At 44.1% G+C, this 15,641-nt stretch overlaps 3 protein-coding genes across 3 annotated transcripts; 2 read left to right on the top strand and 1 right to left on the bottom strand.

Moving 5' to 3' along the window:
• The first annotated feature begins 3,733 nt into the window (after positions 1-3,733).
• LOC123168193 (uncharacterized membrane protein YuiD) lies at positions 3,734-6,423 on the top strand. The gene is made up of 5 exons (XM_044586070.1): positions 3,734-4,055; positions 4,157-4,313; positions 5,009-5,059; positions 5,669-5,761; positions 6,073-6,423. The coding sequence occupies exons 1-5, from the start codon at positions 3,913-3,915 to the stop codon at positions 6,148-6,150; spliced, it is 522 nt and encodes a 173-aa protein (XP_044442005.1). The 5' UTR covers positions 3,734-3,912; the 3' UTR covers positions 6,151-6,423.
• A 1,374-nt stretch (positions 6,424-7,797) lies between these two features.
• On the bottom strand, positions 7,798-11,304 carry LOC123169808 (uncharacterized). The gene is made up of 10 exons (XM_044587680.1): positions 11,006-11,304; positions 10,810-10,909; positions 10,612-10,716; positions 10,430-10,507; positions 10,049-10,104; positions 9,592-9,649; positions 8,865-8,990; positions 8,635-8,730; positions 8,431-8,502; positions 7,798-8,190 (listed from the first exon to the last, which is right to left on the bottom strand). Exons 1-10 carry the CDS (start codon positions 11,134-11,136, stop codon positions 8,128-8,130), a joined length of 885 nt encoding a protein of 294 aa, XP_044443615.1. The 5' UTR covers positions 11,137-11,304; the 3' UTR covers positions 7,798-8,127.
• A 67-nt stretch (positions 11,305-11,371) lies between these two features.
• LOC123169807 (pre-mRNA-splicing factor SLU7) lies at positions 11,372-15,296 on the top strand. Its single transcript, XM_044587679.1, has 9 exons — positions 11,372-11,568; positions 11,812-11,975; positions 12,070-12,182; positions 12,365-12,775; positions 12,896-13,031; positions 13,144-13,443; positions 14,020-14,236; positions 14,645-14,748; positions 14,839-15,296. The coding sequence occupies exons 1-9, from the start codon at positions 11,553-11,555 to the stop codon at positions 14,983-14,985; spliced, it is 1,608 nt and encodes a 535-aa protein (XP_044443614.1). The 5' UTR covers positions 11,372-11,552; the 3' UTR covers positions 14,986-15,296.
• Positions 15,297-15,641: the final 345 nt, after the last annotated feature.

The following is a 15,641-nucleotide window of genomic DNA, read 5'->3' as shown; positions in this document are numbered from 1 at the left end:
AATCCAGTAGGAGGCACAAGCAAGTCTCCAATCTATGCACCTGGACAAACTAACAAACACTTGACTCAACACGAAAAAGGGGTTGTCAATCCCTTCACGGTCTCGAACAAGAGTGACATCTAATAGAGATAGGTACAAAAGATAAATAAAAAGGCAAACTAAAGTAAATATAAATAAAGTGCAGCAAGGTATCTTTGGGTTTTTTGGTTTATAGATCTGAAAATATATGATGGAAAATAGACCCGGGGGCCATAGGTTTCACTAGAGGCTTCTCTCTTGAAGATAGCATACGGTGGGTAAACAAATTACTATCGAGCAATTGATAGAAAAGTGCAAAGTTATGACGATATTTAAGGCAATGATCATGAATATAGGCATCACGTATGTGTCAAGTAGACCGAAACGATTCTGCATCTACTACTATTACTCCACACATAGACCGCTATCCATCATGCATCTAGAGTATTAAGTTCATAAGAACGTAGTAACACCTTAAGTAAGATGACATGATGTAGCGGGATAAACTCAAGCAAGATTGAACCCAAAACTAAGCACCTCTCCCATTGCAAGAAAAATCAATCTAGTTAGCCAAACCAAACCGATAGTTCGAAGATAAATACAAAGATATCTTAATCATGCATAAAAGAGTTCAGAGAAGACTCAAATAATATTCATACATAATCTGATTATAAATTAATTCATCAGATCTTGACAAACACACCGCAAAAGAATATTAGATCGAATAGATCTCCAAGAACATCGAGGAGAATATTGTATTGAAGATCAAAGAGAGAGAAGAAGCCATCTAACTACTAGCTATGGACCCGTAGGTCTGTGGTAAACTACTCACGCTTCATCGGAAGGGCATCAAGGTTGATGTAGAGGCCCTCCATGATCGAATCCCCCTCCGGCAGAGTGCCAAAAAAGGTCCCAAGATGGGATCTCACGAGAATAGAGGCTTGTGGCGGCGGAAAAATATTTTCGTGGATGCCTCTGATGGTTTGGGAATATTTGGGAATTTATAGTGCAAAGATTAGGGTTGGAAGACCTCCGAGGGGCCCACAAGCCCTCAGGGCATGCCTGGCAGGCTTGTGGCCTCCTCGGGAACCTTCTGGCCCCCTCTCCAAGCCTTCTGGTCCAAGAAAAATCATCGCGAAAGTTTTATTCCGTTTGGACTCCGTTTGATATTCCTTTTCTGTAAAACTCAAAAACTAGGAAAAAACAAAAACTGGCACTGGGCTCTAGGTTAATAGGTTAGTCCCAAAAATAATATAAAATAGCATATTAATGCATATAAAACATCCAAAATAGATGATATAATAGCATGGAACAATAAAAAATTACAGATACGTTGGAGACGTATCACCAGTTACGTTGTGACATTTGATAGCACACACGGTATTGCTCCGGTATCCGGGAGTTGCATGATCTCATGGTCGAAGGAATATGTATTTGACATTAGGAAAGCAGTAGCAATAAACTGAACAATCATATGCTAAGCTAACGAATGGGTCTTGTCCATCACATCATTCTCCTAATTATGTGATCCCCTTATCAAATGACAACTCACGTATGTGGTTAGGAAACCTTAACCATCTTTGATCAACGAGCTAGTCTAGTAGAGGCTCACTAGGGACACGGTATTTGTTTATGTATCCACACATGTATTTAAGTTTTCGATCAATACAATTCTAGCAGGAATAATAAACCTTTATCATGAATAAGGAAAAATAATAACAACCACTTTATTATTGCCTCTAGGGCATATTTCCAACACAGGGCATGGGAGACGGCGGTGCCTCGAGTCCCGCGAGCCAGTGCGTGCCCCATGTCCTAATCTACCTCGCCGGCGATCGAAGCAACACTTCGAGGGGTGTAGCCGACCGCCGGACATGGACAGGGCAGAGTCGGACGAGTTTTGCTTGGATTAAGTTTCAGGTTGCATGTAATTGTGTGGGTTTGAGGTTCTAATTGAGGTCTCCTGTTGTGGAAACTAAAATATGAGGTCTGACTGGTCACTGTCCGGACGCGTTCGCGGTCGTTTGAGGGTTTGGATTTGGTGTACCCGACTGTAGATGCTCTCCGAGAAACTCTAGCAGATGCGCTATAACCTCGATGGCCCGCATAATTCCGGCTAACGACGTCCTGGACTAGGGGGTCCTAGCCCAGCCGGACTAATGTATGGGTCGGACCATCAGCCCATCAATGGAAGAGGACTCCGGAGGCCTTCTATGTGCGGCGACCGAAGACTTGGCGTGTACTCCAAGCATATCTGATTAGATTCGGCATGTAAATCCTTAGATGGCAACCGACCATGTGTAACCCTAGATACCCCTGGTGCCTATATAAACCAGAGGGTTTAGTCCGTAGAAGCCATCCATGCACCCATTCATACATTCATCATACCCCTAGGGTTTAGAACACAACTCACGATCTCGAGATAGATCAACTCTATACTTTGATACTTCAATAATATAAGCAAGAGCACGATGTAGGGTTTTACCTCCATAGAGAGGGCCCGAATCTGGGTAAACTTTGTGTGTGTTCTCTCTTGTTACCCATTGATCCGATCTAACAACTCGGCCCCCCTACCCGAGATCTGCTTTGACACCGACACTGGCCGATATAACGTTTTTTCAATTTTTGTGGGCTGAACAGGTCCGCTCTATCTAGCCCAGCTCGCAAAGCCGCCCTTCGGCCACTATATCTACGGGACCGCCATCGATTTAGGGTTCCCGCCTCTCATTTCCTCCGCCGCAATCCACCTTCTCGACCGCCTCCCTTCGCATCTCTAGCGAGCAATTCCGCCAGCCGTAGTCTTTTTCCGACGACTAATGGTAGGTTCCGCACGTGGTGTGGTGGCCGTGCTGGTGGGGGGGGGGGTCGCTATCGCGCAAGATCTCGTGCAACACCGCGGAGGCCAGCAGCTTCATCCCCTCCCCTCGTCGAGGTGTGGCGGTCCAAGCAAGCACGGGAGCATGGCCGCCTCTTCCGCAGCGGCGGCCGGTTCCCCTGGGCCAACTTCAACCGCCTCCACGAAGAGCTCTACCCGCACATCGTGCAGTGCCGGGAGGCGGATGAAGCGCTCCTCGCCACGGAGCGCGCCATGCAGGCCGAAGAAGAAGGGGCCGCCGACAAGCTCGCCGCGGCGAAGGAGGACCAAGCCTACGCCCACGCTTGGCGCAGGTCCGCGGAAGTGTCCTTCCTCGGCGTCAGCAACTGAGCTGGCATCCCTATCTATTCTATGTTAGATCTCAAGTTAATCTATGTTTTAGCTATGCATGAACTCCGGTGTGTAGTGATAAGCTTTGTAGCGGGAACTATATACTCCCTCCGTTTCAAAATACTTGACTTCCATTTGTCCAAAAATGCATGTCTAGATATATCTATATTTTGATAAATGGAAGGCATGTATTGTGAAACGGAGGGAGTATGATCTATGTTTTTAAATTTACGATACGCTTTAATGGATCTGTTCTGCTAGGACCTTCGAGTTTTCACAAAATCGTTTTAGGGCGGCCTGTAAAATGATTTTGCGATTTCTAGCCCCTTCTCCCCTCTCAACTTGAGGTGCTTTCTTCTGCCGTCGCCGACCCTTCCCTTGATTCCCATCACCACTAAATTGTCTTTTTCCCTTGTTCCCAGCACCATTGGACTTTGCAATTTTGAATTTTGAGATGCGGTATCATGTGTGTTCACATGATATATGGTGACTTGTCCAACCCTAACAGCTGCAAGGCCCCATTTTGCCAGCTCGGACGCTTCCAAAATCTCCAATCGCCGGCACCTTGCCAAGGAGTGACTGGGTCGAGTGCACCGCGGCGGGTGAGCGTGTCGGAGCCGACCCGGATCTTCTCTTCTCGCAAGGAGGAAGAGGCGGAGGGCGGAAGCTTCTAGAACCAGCCGGCCGCGATGGGAGACGCCGCCTCCGCCGCGCAGCCTCCGCCCGCGGCGTCGCCCGCCTTCTCCTACCTGGCCGTGTTCGGCAACTGCCCGCTCATCGCCGCCGTGCTGGCCTTCGCCATCGCCCAGTCCATCAAGGTCTTCACCACATGGTACGCCTATCTCTCGCGCGCCTCACCCGCCCTACCCTGCCATCCGGCGCCGGCTGCTGGATCTGAGCTCTCCGTCACGGGATCCGTGCGCGCGTGCGTAGGTACAAGGAGAACCGGTGGGACGCGAAGCAGCTGGTGGGGTCCGGGGGGATGCCGTCTTCGCACTCGGCCACCGTCACCGCGCTCGCAGTCGCCATCGGCCTACAGGAAGGGTTCAGCTGCTCGCTCTTCGCCACAGCTGCCATCTTTGCCTCTGTGGTTAGCGCTGTTTCTCTCTTGAGTCTTGATTGTTCTAGCTGTTAGAAATGTTGGATCTTTCGATGATGGGTCGTCGATCTGACGAGTAGTATCCTTTTCTGGTAAATAATTTGGTAAACCTACACATCATTTCGTTCATTTCTTGGATCACTTCAGTAGCTAAATTTTAGTCAAGACTGAAGTTTTAGTAGAAAACCTAAAGACGGCATATCTTGGTTCAGTTATTACTACTATAATAATAGAAAGTACAGTACACATGAGAAGAAATGCAAGCGCCTTAAACACCTGAAATCTATGATTACATAGAGGATAATATATGTGGTTGGGGGCATGGTGTGGTCATGGTGGTGATATTGTCTGACTTTATTTGCGAACTTGAGCAAACAAGTAGAAAGTAGGACAGTAGCAAGCATGAGAAAATCACCCCTACTTGTGCATAAGTAGTACTGAAAATCAATCGTGTGGAGGAGTTCATCACAAGGCACAGCCATACAAACAGATAGTCTCTCCGCCTACTCTCACGGCTGTATTTTTTTTAACTCCCCTACGTCTTGCATAGTGGTATCCCGACGAGCTCGCCATGTTGCTTATGATTCCATGTCATCTTCAGAAAATGCAGCACTCTGCGTTACATATGCGCTACTTTTTTTCAGCATCTTCGCTAAAGCCATCTTTCTGGCAATGCAAATTTGCAGGTGATGTATGATGCTTTTGGTGTTAGGCTACATGCAGGGAGGCAAGCAGAGGTACTATCTGAAACCTTCAAATATTTGTAACTAAAAGTAAAATAATTTATGGACGGAAAGGATTATGTCAAATAAATACTGGAAGCAACGAACAACTTTATGAATGCCAAGTGGTGGCCCATTGCTAAAACTACGGTCTCTTATTCAGCTAGAAAAGCACAAATCTAGCTGGAAGCCTAGAACAATCTAGGCTTTGTTGCATTGTTGACATGTTGTAACACTTTGTAGTCTCATTAGTAAGTACCGTATGTACTTCCTTGCTTGTTTTGTTGCTTATGTCCACTTAAATAGCTCATACAACAAACTATACTCGCTATTTGAATTAACATTTTACCACAGGAGGAGTAACATTATTTGAAGTAACAAATTAGGTGATCACCAACAAATTATGTCCACTTAAATAGCTCATGGAGTAACATTTTACCACAGAAGTCATTGGTGATCTGTGCCTTTAGTTAAATTTTGTGAACCTAAGAGGCCATGCTATTATTAAGTCCATATGCATAACCTGGGAAGCACCATAATTTTCAGTTGAGTATATTCACTATTTTTCTGCTCTTCTGGCGATGCTTCTATCCCAGTTATAACTTGTTTTAAATAAATTGTTAGGTCTTGAATCAAATTGTATACGAGCTACCATCAGAGCATCCACTTGCTGAAACAAGACCGTTGCGAGAGCTCATAGGACACACGCCTCCTCAGGTTTGATCTGTTGCTCCCTTATCAGCCATGCTAAGGAAGATGAATGCCTAATTCTTCATGAACTAACGCATGGTACTTGCACACAAGTGCATGAAGCGATTAGTCCCTATCCCATCATATTTGCTTCTTACCTGATGAAAGTGCACGAAACCATGGGACATACTCCCTCCGTCCCAGAATAAGTGTCCCAACTTTGTACTAGCTTTAGTACAAAATTGTACTAAGGTTAAGACACTTATTTTGGGACAGAGGGAGTATTCAACATTCTTGGTCTCACATATGTATTTATTGACTCTGAGGTATCTTATCAGGTTTTTGCTGGCGCGGTGCTTGGATTTGCAGTAGCCACATTTACGGGGATGATGGCTGGGCTTGGTAACAGTGGTTGATTCTCTTGACCGGTGGATGCACGGTCTCCATAGCTTCAGCATTACTTGCATTGAAGTGTTAGAATACATACAAATTGGGTTTATGGTTTCAGGAGGCCAGCTTGTTCTAGGTAATGCTTTTTGTATAGGTGTGTTTACTTTGCTGCAATTCAGCGTCTCGAGAAAGAGAGAAATTGTCCCATTCTTTTGTAACTAACTGGTAAATAACCATTTTGCTATATTCTGATGTTGTTGATGTGAAATTTGGTAGCTATAAAGCATACCATTTAACTATTTCTTGGTTGTTGTTTTTTTCTTCTGAATCAGTTGGTTCTAATTGAATAGAAGTACAAGACAATCGGAACCCTTTGGTACTCCAAAGTTTTCTGGTTTGGTACATGTTACAGTTCTCTTGGTTGAAACCAGAGGGGCGAAAATGTGTTCTTCAAAATTTCAAGTCTCAACGCAACTGTGTCAAACGCTTTGGTTATGTATTTCTTCAGTTAAGAACAGTGAAAATTTGAGCGCACTAGGTGTGCTTAAGTGCTGAGCAGAGGCCTGCCGCTTCGCCTTTGGGTAAGGGCTGGACCCCTAGGGTTTGTCAAAGGAGAGTGGGTGAGAGAAACAAAGGAGAGCAAGTCAGACCGTGCGCATCGGGCTTTCTTCCCTGACCTCACCACCCATCTTCTTCCCTGACCTAGCGCCGTGGCTGGACTTTGAGCTCCCCTTCCCCGACCTCGCCGCCAGTCCTTCCCCTTCTCCTCGGTTCCCAGGCTCCTCCTCGTCTAGGCTGGAGCCTGGTGGCTTCTCTTTCCCGAGCTCGTCGCTGCCAGCTTTCTTGCCTTACATGCTCTGAAAATTGATTTTTGGGCGCCCTTGTTCCTGTCCTGTCCGTACGATATCCGTACAGAAAGGCATCGCTTAGAGGATGTTTGGTTACAGGGACTTATTGATGTAGGGGTTTAAAAAAGTTCCTTTAAGTCCCATCTAAACCAAACAGGAGGGACTTGTAGGGACTTAAAGTGGGCATTTGAGACTTATGAAATAAGACTCTCAATGAGGGACTTATAGTTGTAATATGGTCTTTTAGTCCATGTTAAGTCCCAGGAACCAAACATGTAGGGACTTTTTGGGGACTTGGGACTTATAAGTTGGGACTAAAAAAAGTCCAAAGACTTATGAACCAAACAGTACCTTAAGCTGTCATTGCACTAAGCAGAGGCACAACGCTTGCTCAGCGCCTAGGGCTTGGAAAAACACCTTGGTTAAGAATGAACTTTTGCTAGTGAGCGCTGGAAAACTGTTACTCCTACACAAACGACGCTGGACATTGATTGATTTATCTTTCCTTATCTAGTGGTTAACTGAGTAATTGCAAACTGTACGAATTTTGTGCAGCTTCGGATTTAGAGATGTGCTGCTTTGCACATTTCTAGACCAGACTAGCTACCACAAGCAGGTACTCCCTCTGTCTCATAATATAAGACTCTGTCTCAAAAATGCTCTTATATTATGGAACAAACGGAGTACTCAATTATGACAAGCCTAGAACTTCAGTAGACTTGGTCAAAGTCAAAGAAGATAGACTTAGAACCAACCTAGAACTTCAATTAATTTGGAATGGAGCATGCTTGCCGACAACACCAAAACAAACCACAAGCACAAGGCTTAAAGGACCCATCAGTCTTCATACGGATAAGAATCAGATATGTTTTCAATTTCATACATTACACCGCTAAATATGCACACAAAATATGTTCACCAGCCATCGCCTTTTGCACAGTGAGTCCCACAATTGTTCAAACAGAAGCACGCACCCAAAATTCTCTACCTCAAATGATGGCACAAGTACGTATATTTCAAAAATTTGTGTCCGCGTCTTGGCTTTTCCCTAATGTGACGCCACTACACAAGTGTGGAGTCTCTCACCGAAAGCTGCCCACCTCGTCCTAACATCCAAAGGTTTTCTAAGCCAGGATATAATTCCTCCAGTACTGTTTACCGGTAGTACGAAGCCGTGATGCACAGCAGAACAGAGGCAGCTGCCGTAACAATCAACTCCTGAAACAAATAATTACACACAATAATTTAGTACATCACAAGTGAGCATAAGATGATGTGATGCAGCAAGGACCAAAAGTTAATCTAGCCAGCATGCATGTTCTTGACATGGAACGTTACCCTCCATGAACAAGTGTGCTCAACTCACAGATCACAATGGTTCTACAATATGGCTGATGCATCTACACACACTTCACATTTGATATGAAAAAAGCTAGTGCACACTGATGTTAACTATACCTGGTAGTAATAAACAATACGGGGAGTCTGCTGCCAAGATAACTCAACCAAGTTAAGAGCTATTGTATAACCCTGAAAAGAATAGCAGACAGAATAGTCAACCAAAATGCAAATAAAAAGTACAAGCGGTCATAGATAACATTGCAGCAGGAAAACCCAAGAAGAATCTAGCGGTAATGCATTGTGTAAGATAACACCACTGACCAGGGACGCAGCGAATACACATCCAAATATCAAACCCAAAGCGCGGAATACACGTTTTGCCATTCGTACCCCTCTTCCCTCAACCTCACCATACTCCTGCAGAAAGCACCAGAAAATGTGATTATGTTAAACTCCTGAATACATATAAAATCCACGCAGACAACAATGGCTCAACACTGTACAGTGATGTGCTAATTATAGGCTAGTAAGTGTCTAGGAAATGGTCTCACATTATATATTGGAGTTATTGGTGGTTCAGTAACCCTCAGCTTCTGAAGTATTCTGTAGAAGAAAGCAAAACACAAGAACTGCAAAGGCTTCCAGTCCGCATTACCGATGATAGCAATGCAAACAACCTGCAATATAACTGAAATAAACATCTTTTGCAAAATAAAGATACACTTCTAGTCAAGGAATAAATATCCATAAACATAATTTCATTTGCCCAAATAGATGCATTCGAACTTTGTGCACACAAGATGAGGAAAATACCAACACCTTAGTTTTTGATATGTTTGGCCTTAATAAATTGGCCAGGGAGACATACGAGCATTTAAACAAAGACTTCGTTGAAGAGATTCAGAGAGGCATTTCGTAGCATTCAATACTTAATAACGGCATTTTAATGGAAACATTACCCAAAGAACACAAAATGAGAAGTATTGAACACCAGACTTTTAGGCTAATACGACATCTACTTTTAACTAGGAGGATGGTGTAACTTCTTAACTGATAACAACACTAAATTAACATGCACGCAGAAATTTCAAATGCACGCTCAAGCATTACAACTTATAATAAGTATATTTAGAGTTGGTAACTTTAAATCAATCGAATTTGTTATAAGAATAATCATATCAACGTGATAGTCACAATAACTAGAAAGTAGACACTGAAAAGCATAAAAACATGATAGTGAATAGACCAGTAATAGCTAGGAATGTGTTAAGATCATACAATTGTTGCTGATATTGCCATATTTATGCGCACATCCTTTACTGCTGATTTGGAGGGTCTGCAAGATGCATAAATTTATCAATAGTATTAACTTCACATGCATGCTGCTGTTTAGTTCAAATTACAAGTGCCTGGTGCATATATCCTTGTTACAAAAAAGTTGTGCTGCCCATACAGAATAAGAGTATTGGTCCTTGGTATCAAATTAAACGCATAAACAAGGAGAAGGCTGAACTAAACAGGGCGATGCACGCTTGTGGGATAGGCCTGCTTATCATGCTGACTTGCTGAGTTAAAATTGTCCAGTAACATTTTCATGACGACATTCATGGATAATAAAGAGAATGAATTTGCCATTTTCATAACGTGCATCACAAAAATTAAGTGAACCCAGAAAAATAATGTCGATGGAACAAGGAAATAGAAATTCCTTATATTGAACTTGAGTTAAATGTACCTAGGTCCCCAAGGAACTATTGGTTGATTGTCAGCGTACTTGATATCCTTTGATACCTGACATTCAGAAAGTAAATGAGACAAGTAATGAAGAAAATCATATTAAGCGGAGAACATTAGTAGGAAAGGACTTAGATGATTTCAACCTACAAGTCTATCCATCTGTACATTTCCTAGGATATATACAATGCAGTTATAACCGCGCCGTACCTTTGACTGACAATGCCTTCTATAGGATATGTTTAGTTACTCCATTCTATCCTTCTACAAATAGGATATATATAAAAGCATCTACATATGTAACAAATGCAATGCAAATCTTGTAACTTGTGAGTATCCCAATTATGAAAAATCAGCATCCATGCATGCCATAACAGCCTACCTGAACCGATCCATATGTGACCCCCTTCTTCCTATACTGTAGCTGCTGCATCATCACAGTGTCATATGCTTTCTCGAGCTGAAATCCCAATAGCACCACCATTATTAGTGCACCACAACAAAACTAATAAGGAGTGCAAGCCAAAATCACACAATCAGTCAATCTTCAATACAGCGCGTAACCTTGGCCAAGAAGTCCTCATCTCCTGTCTCCTCCGCTTCCTTGCGCTTCCTCTTGTATGCTAGCTTCATGTTGTCAAAGCTATCGAGTGGGGTAATGCCCAGAATCTAACACCCAAACAGCACAAAATCAAAACACAGGTTCAGTAGGTGCACAGCATTAGATAGAAATCTGGTCATGTAGCCCATTTCAGCGTCTACCTCATAAGAGCTCTCATCGTCACTGAAGTCAGGGGCTCCTGCCGCCGCCGCCGCATTCACGACCACCCCACATCTCCTCGGGGACGCCGACGCCAAGAGCCTTCAGTTCCCGGCAAGAATTAAAAGGATTTATCGCGTCCAGCCATTAAAATCCTCAAAAAAGTACCGAGAAAAAGGCGAGGTGGTACGGAATTACCGCAGAGACCGAGGGATGGCGGGCTGGCCGGCGCGACGGGGGAGCGGGAAGAAGGCGCGGCGCGATAGGGGAGAGACGAGCGCCGGGGCGAACACGGCCGGTGCGGCAGCGGTCGCCGTCGCGGCCGCCATTGGGAATGGCTGGTTTCGGTGCGTAGGGTTTCAGAGCCTGTGCGCGACGCGACGGCGAGGGGACGGCGAAGCAGCCGGCGAGTCCTATCTGTGTGGGTCGTTGCGGAAGGTGGGGTTGGGGCGCCGCGGTTGGGCCTTTGCGGGCTCTTCCCTAGCCCCCGAACGAGCCGGGATGGATTACTGGGCTTTGACGGTCCACGTTTCTCACTATGGCGGTAACCACCGTGGGCTCCCGGCTTCCGAGTCGGACCCATTGACGGTTGCGGGTTAGCCGCCACGCATAATAACTGGCACCGCGAAGAAAAAGAAAAAAAATCCTCCAAATTCGTTTGGGTGCGTTCCTCTCTTTCCTCGTCGTCTCTCGTTATCTCGCCGCCGTTCGTCGCCGCCGGCGCAGACTAGGAGAGGCAGGCGCCATGGCGACCGCTTCAGGTGAGTCGATCTTCTCGAAACTCTAACCCTATCTCGGTTCTCGCCGGTGCGGATTTCGCATCGTGAACCGCGCGGACTCTCTCCGATTTTAGATCCGGGGGCATATTCTGCGGCATAATTGGTTCGAGGGGAAATAGGGTTTCGCTGGGAGCCGCGCGGGCTTTTCGTTGCCTAATTTCTAATCGGGGTGTCGAATTACCGTCGACAGTTATCTTAACGGTGTGATTTTTGCGTTTATGGCAGTATCGTTCAAGTCTCGTGAGGACCACCGGAAGCAGCTCGAGCTTGAGGAGGCGCGTAAGGCGGGGCTCGCCCCTGCCGAAGTCGACGAGGATGGAAACGAGATTAACCCTCACATCCCGCAGTATATGTCCTCGGCCCCATGGTATCTCAACGCCGAGAAGCCGGTAAGTTGTTCTGTGCCCTATTAAAATTCTAGTTTTTGCGGTGGGGGATGATTTGGTTAGTGGATCCCTGACTTGTTGTTTGGATGGGTTTCAGAGTTTGAAGCATCAGCGGAAATGGAAGTCGGATCCGAATTACACAAAAGCGTGGTACGATAGGGGTGCCAGGCTTTTCCAGGCCAACAAATACAGAAAAGGCGCTTGCGAGAAGTAAGTGCGGTGTTCATCTCATGCTGCTAGTTTTCGTCCAGCAGTGATGCTCATTGTTATGTGGATTTTCTTGTTAGTACTTACCGTGACTTCGTAACGAAGTCCCTAAAGTAGCTAGCATGGATGTTCTTTGGACTCTGTAGTGAAGCATTTCTTGCGGATAATGTCTCTTGATATTTCAGCTGTGGAGCCATGACTCACAATAAGAAGGAATGCATGGACCGACCTCGGAATGTTGGAGCTAAATATACTAATATGAATATAGCACCGGATGAGAAAGTTGAGTCGTTTGAGCTTGATTATGATGGCAAGCGTGACCGTTGGAATGGTTATGACACATCAACCTACACTCGTGTTATCCAAGATTACGAAGCTAGAGAAGAGGCCAGGAAAAAGTTCCTGAAAGAACAACAGCTCAAGAAGCTCGAGGAGAAGGACGGTGAGCAGGATGGTGAGAATGTGGGCAGTGAAGAGGATGAAGAAGATGGCCTGAAGATAGATGAGGCTAAAGTTGATGAGAGCGCTCAAATGGATTTTGCTAAGGTAGAGAAGCGTGTGCGCACAACAGGCGGTGGAAGCACCGGAACTGTGAGGTATGTTCTTGTTGGATACAAATGTTGTCCCTTTTAAAATTCTAGATTATACTAGATCATGTGAACCTCAGTTGTATGAGAATCGGTTCTAATGCATATGTTTATTATTGATCTTCACAGGAATCTGCGTATTAGAGAAGACACTGCAAAGTATCTTCTGAATCTTGATGTGAACTCTGCATATTATGATCCAAAAACCCGCTCCATGCGTGAGGATCCTTTGCCAGATGCAGATCCCAATGATAAATTCTATGTGGTAAGTTATAGAGAAGATACAAGTTAAATTCCTTACACTGTTCAAAGTTCTGTCAAATCTCCTCCTGGCTATGCTATCAGCTTCAGTATTCTGATATATTATTATGATGCAGGGTGATAACCAAAATAGACTTAGTGGACAAGCTCTGGAGTTCAAGCAACTCAATGTCCATGCATGGGAGGCTTTTGACAAGGGGCAGGATTTCCATATGCAAGCAGCCCCATCTCAAGCTGAACTACTGTACAAGAGTTTCAAAATCAAGAAGGAGAAGTTGAAATCTGAAAGCAAGGACAAAATTATGGAGAAGTATGGGAATGCTGCATCTGACGAACCAATCCCTCGTGAGCTTCTTCTTGGGCAAAGTGAGAAAGAGATTGAGTATGACCGGACTGGTCGCATAATCAAGGGACAGGTTGGTACATAATACCGAGTGCTGCCCATTAATAATTATAATCATTTGCTATTCTTCTGTTGCTATGATGCGAGGTTGTGGTTTGATTATAATGTTTTGAAGATTCACATCAATTATATGGTGTGAACAATCTTCTGTGTGACTGTTTTCTTAACCTCACACCATATTACAGCACCCTATGGTTTCACTATAGATGATTTTATATGCACTGTTACAATCCTAGACCTGAGAAGGCCAGCTAACTGCAGCGGGTTGCATGAAGAGATGATGATCATCTTGAGGTTTGTTATATGCAGTCGTAAGCGATGGGTGTCATTGGATACCAAAAATAACCATATAAAACTTCTCAAAATAAGATAAATACTGTAATTGCTGACCAATTAACTTGGAATGTAGGTTTTCTAGGGCTTTTATTTGAGTTGTGATTACCGTATAGTATTGGCTATTGCTTTGCCATTTAAAATAAATTTAGATTTGAATTTTCTTTTACTTGATGCCAGCTATTTTGTTTCGACAGTTAAGATTGGATACTATCATTCTAGTTCAACTGTTCACACTTTCTCTGTTATTCTACAGGATGTAGCTCTTCCTAAGAGCAAATATGAAGAGGATGTCCTAATTAATAACCACACAACAGTGTGGGGTTCATGGTGGAAAGATCATCAATGGGGCTATAAGTGCTGCAAGCAGACTATTAAAAATAGTTACTGCACAGGCCTTGCTGGAATTGAGGCTGCTGAAGCATCAGCTGATTTGATGAGGGAAAATATGGCCCGCAAGGAGGCTGCCGAAGGTGTGTTGTTGAGAAATTATTTTGGCTTATATTTGTGCATGCGGGAGCTACATGCACCGGGCTGCTCTTTTTATATTTGCGCATGCCAGATAATGTTACACTGTAAAGTGGATAATGGTGAAATCATATCTTTAGCATAGTGTCATAGGATAAAACTGTTGCTGTTGAAAAAAACACCAAATTGTATTAATTAACTATTAGGTCATGCTATAGTCAACTACACAGCGATCTGTTCTGCTATAGAAGGTGGTTCTCTTATTTATTTATCTGAAACTTGTCTAGTTAAGAAAGTAGTCCCAGATTTCAGTTTATTCATGTTAGCTTAGTTTAGATAGTGTTAAATCAACTGAGGCGTTACTCTACGGTGGTCATGAACAGCTCAAGTTAACTTGGAATTTCTTGGTGCAGAGGAACCTGTACGACAAGAAGAAAAGAAACTAGCCACTTGGGGAACAGATATTCCTCAGGATCTTGTCCTGGACCAGAAGTTGCTCGAGGAATCCTTAAAGAAGGTTAGCATCTCTTGTTCATCCACCTTTGCATATTTCTTCTTTTTTGATTCATTGTTGCTGGTGCTGAAGTTAGGCTACTTTTTTCTGTAGGAGGCAAAGAGGAAGAAGGAAGAGATGGACGAAAGAAAGAGGAAGTACAATGTGAAGTGGAACGACGAGGTCACCGCGGAAGACATGGAGGCCTACCGTATGACGAGAGTCCGCCACGACGATCCTATGAAGGATTTTCTCAATTAGGCGTTCATGTCCCCTGGTTGCTTGGCAGCTGTTGTGTAATGCAGGTGTAAGCTGGCTACGCCTGAACTCCTGGTCTGCCCATCCTTTGCCGGATTGTCGTGTCTGTATTCTCTGCGATCTCTAGGAAGACGGGATGGCATGCCAGTTCGTGAGTTGCTGATGTTGTGAAGTACAGATATGACTCGTGATGTCCAAAAGCAGAATGAAGTTTGTTCTCATATGTTCTTTGTAACCTCTTGGTAACCATGGCATACGCCCACTTATATGGATATTTGTACCGTTCATGAGTAATAAGTTATTGTTGCTAGCTCTGACCCATTAGTCACATGCTTTATTTTCTGCGAGAGAAATGATCGGCGACATCAACTCAAGTCTCGTGGATCTTCAATATGTAAACATCAAATTTCTGGTGCTCTTAGCTTCTACTCCCTCAATTCCTAAATATAAGTCTTTTTAGAGATTCCAATATGAAACGGATGTATATAGACGTATTTCCTCCGTTCCGAATTAATTGTCGCACGTATGGATGTATCTAGATGTATTTTAGTTCTAGATACATCCATTTCAGCGACGAGTAATTTGGGACGGAGGGAGTAGTTTAGAGTGTAGATTCATTCATTTTACTCCGTATGTAGTTTATATTGGAATCTCTAGAA

This window comes from Triticum aestivum, chromosome 7D, assembly GCF_018294505.1.
Source record: "Triticum aestivum cultivar Chinese Spring chromosome 7D, IWGSC CS RefSeq v2.1, whole genome shotgun sequence".
Classification (NCBI taxonomy): Eukaryota; Viridiplantae; Streptophyta; class Magnoliopsida; order Poales; family Poaceae; genus Triticum; species Triticum aestivum.
This window is presented reverse-complemented; position numbering and strand designations above follow the sequence as displayed.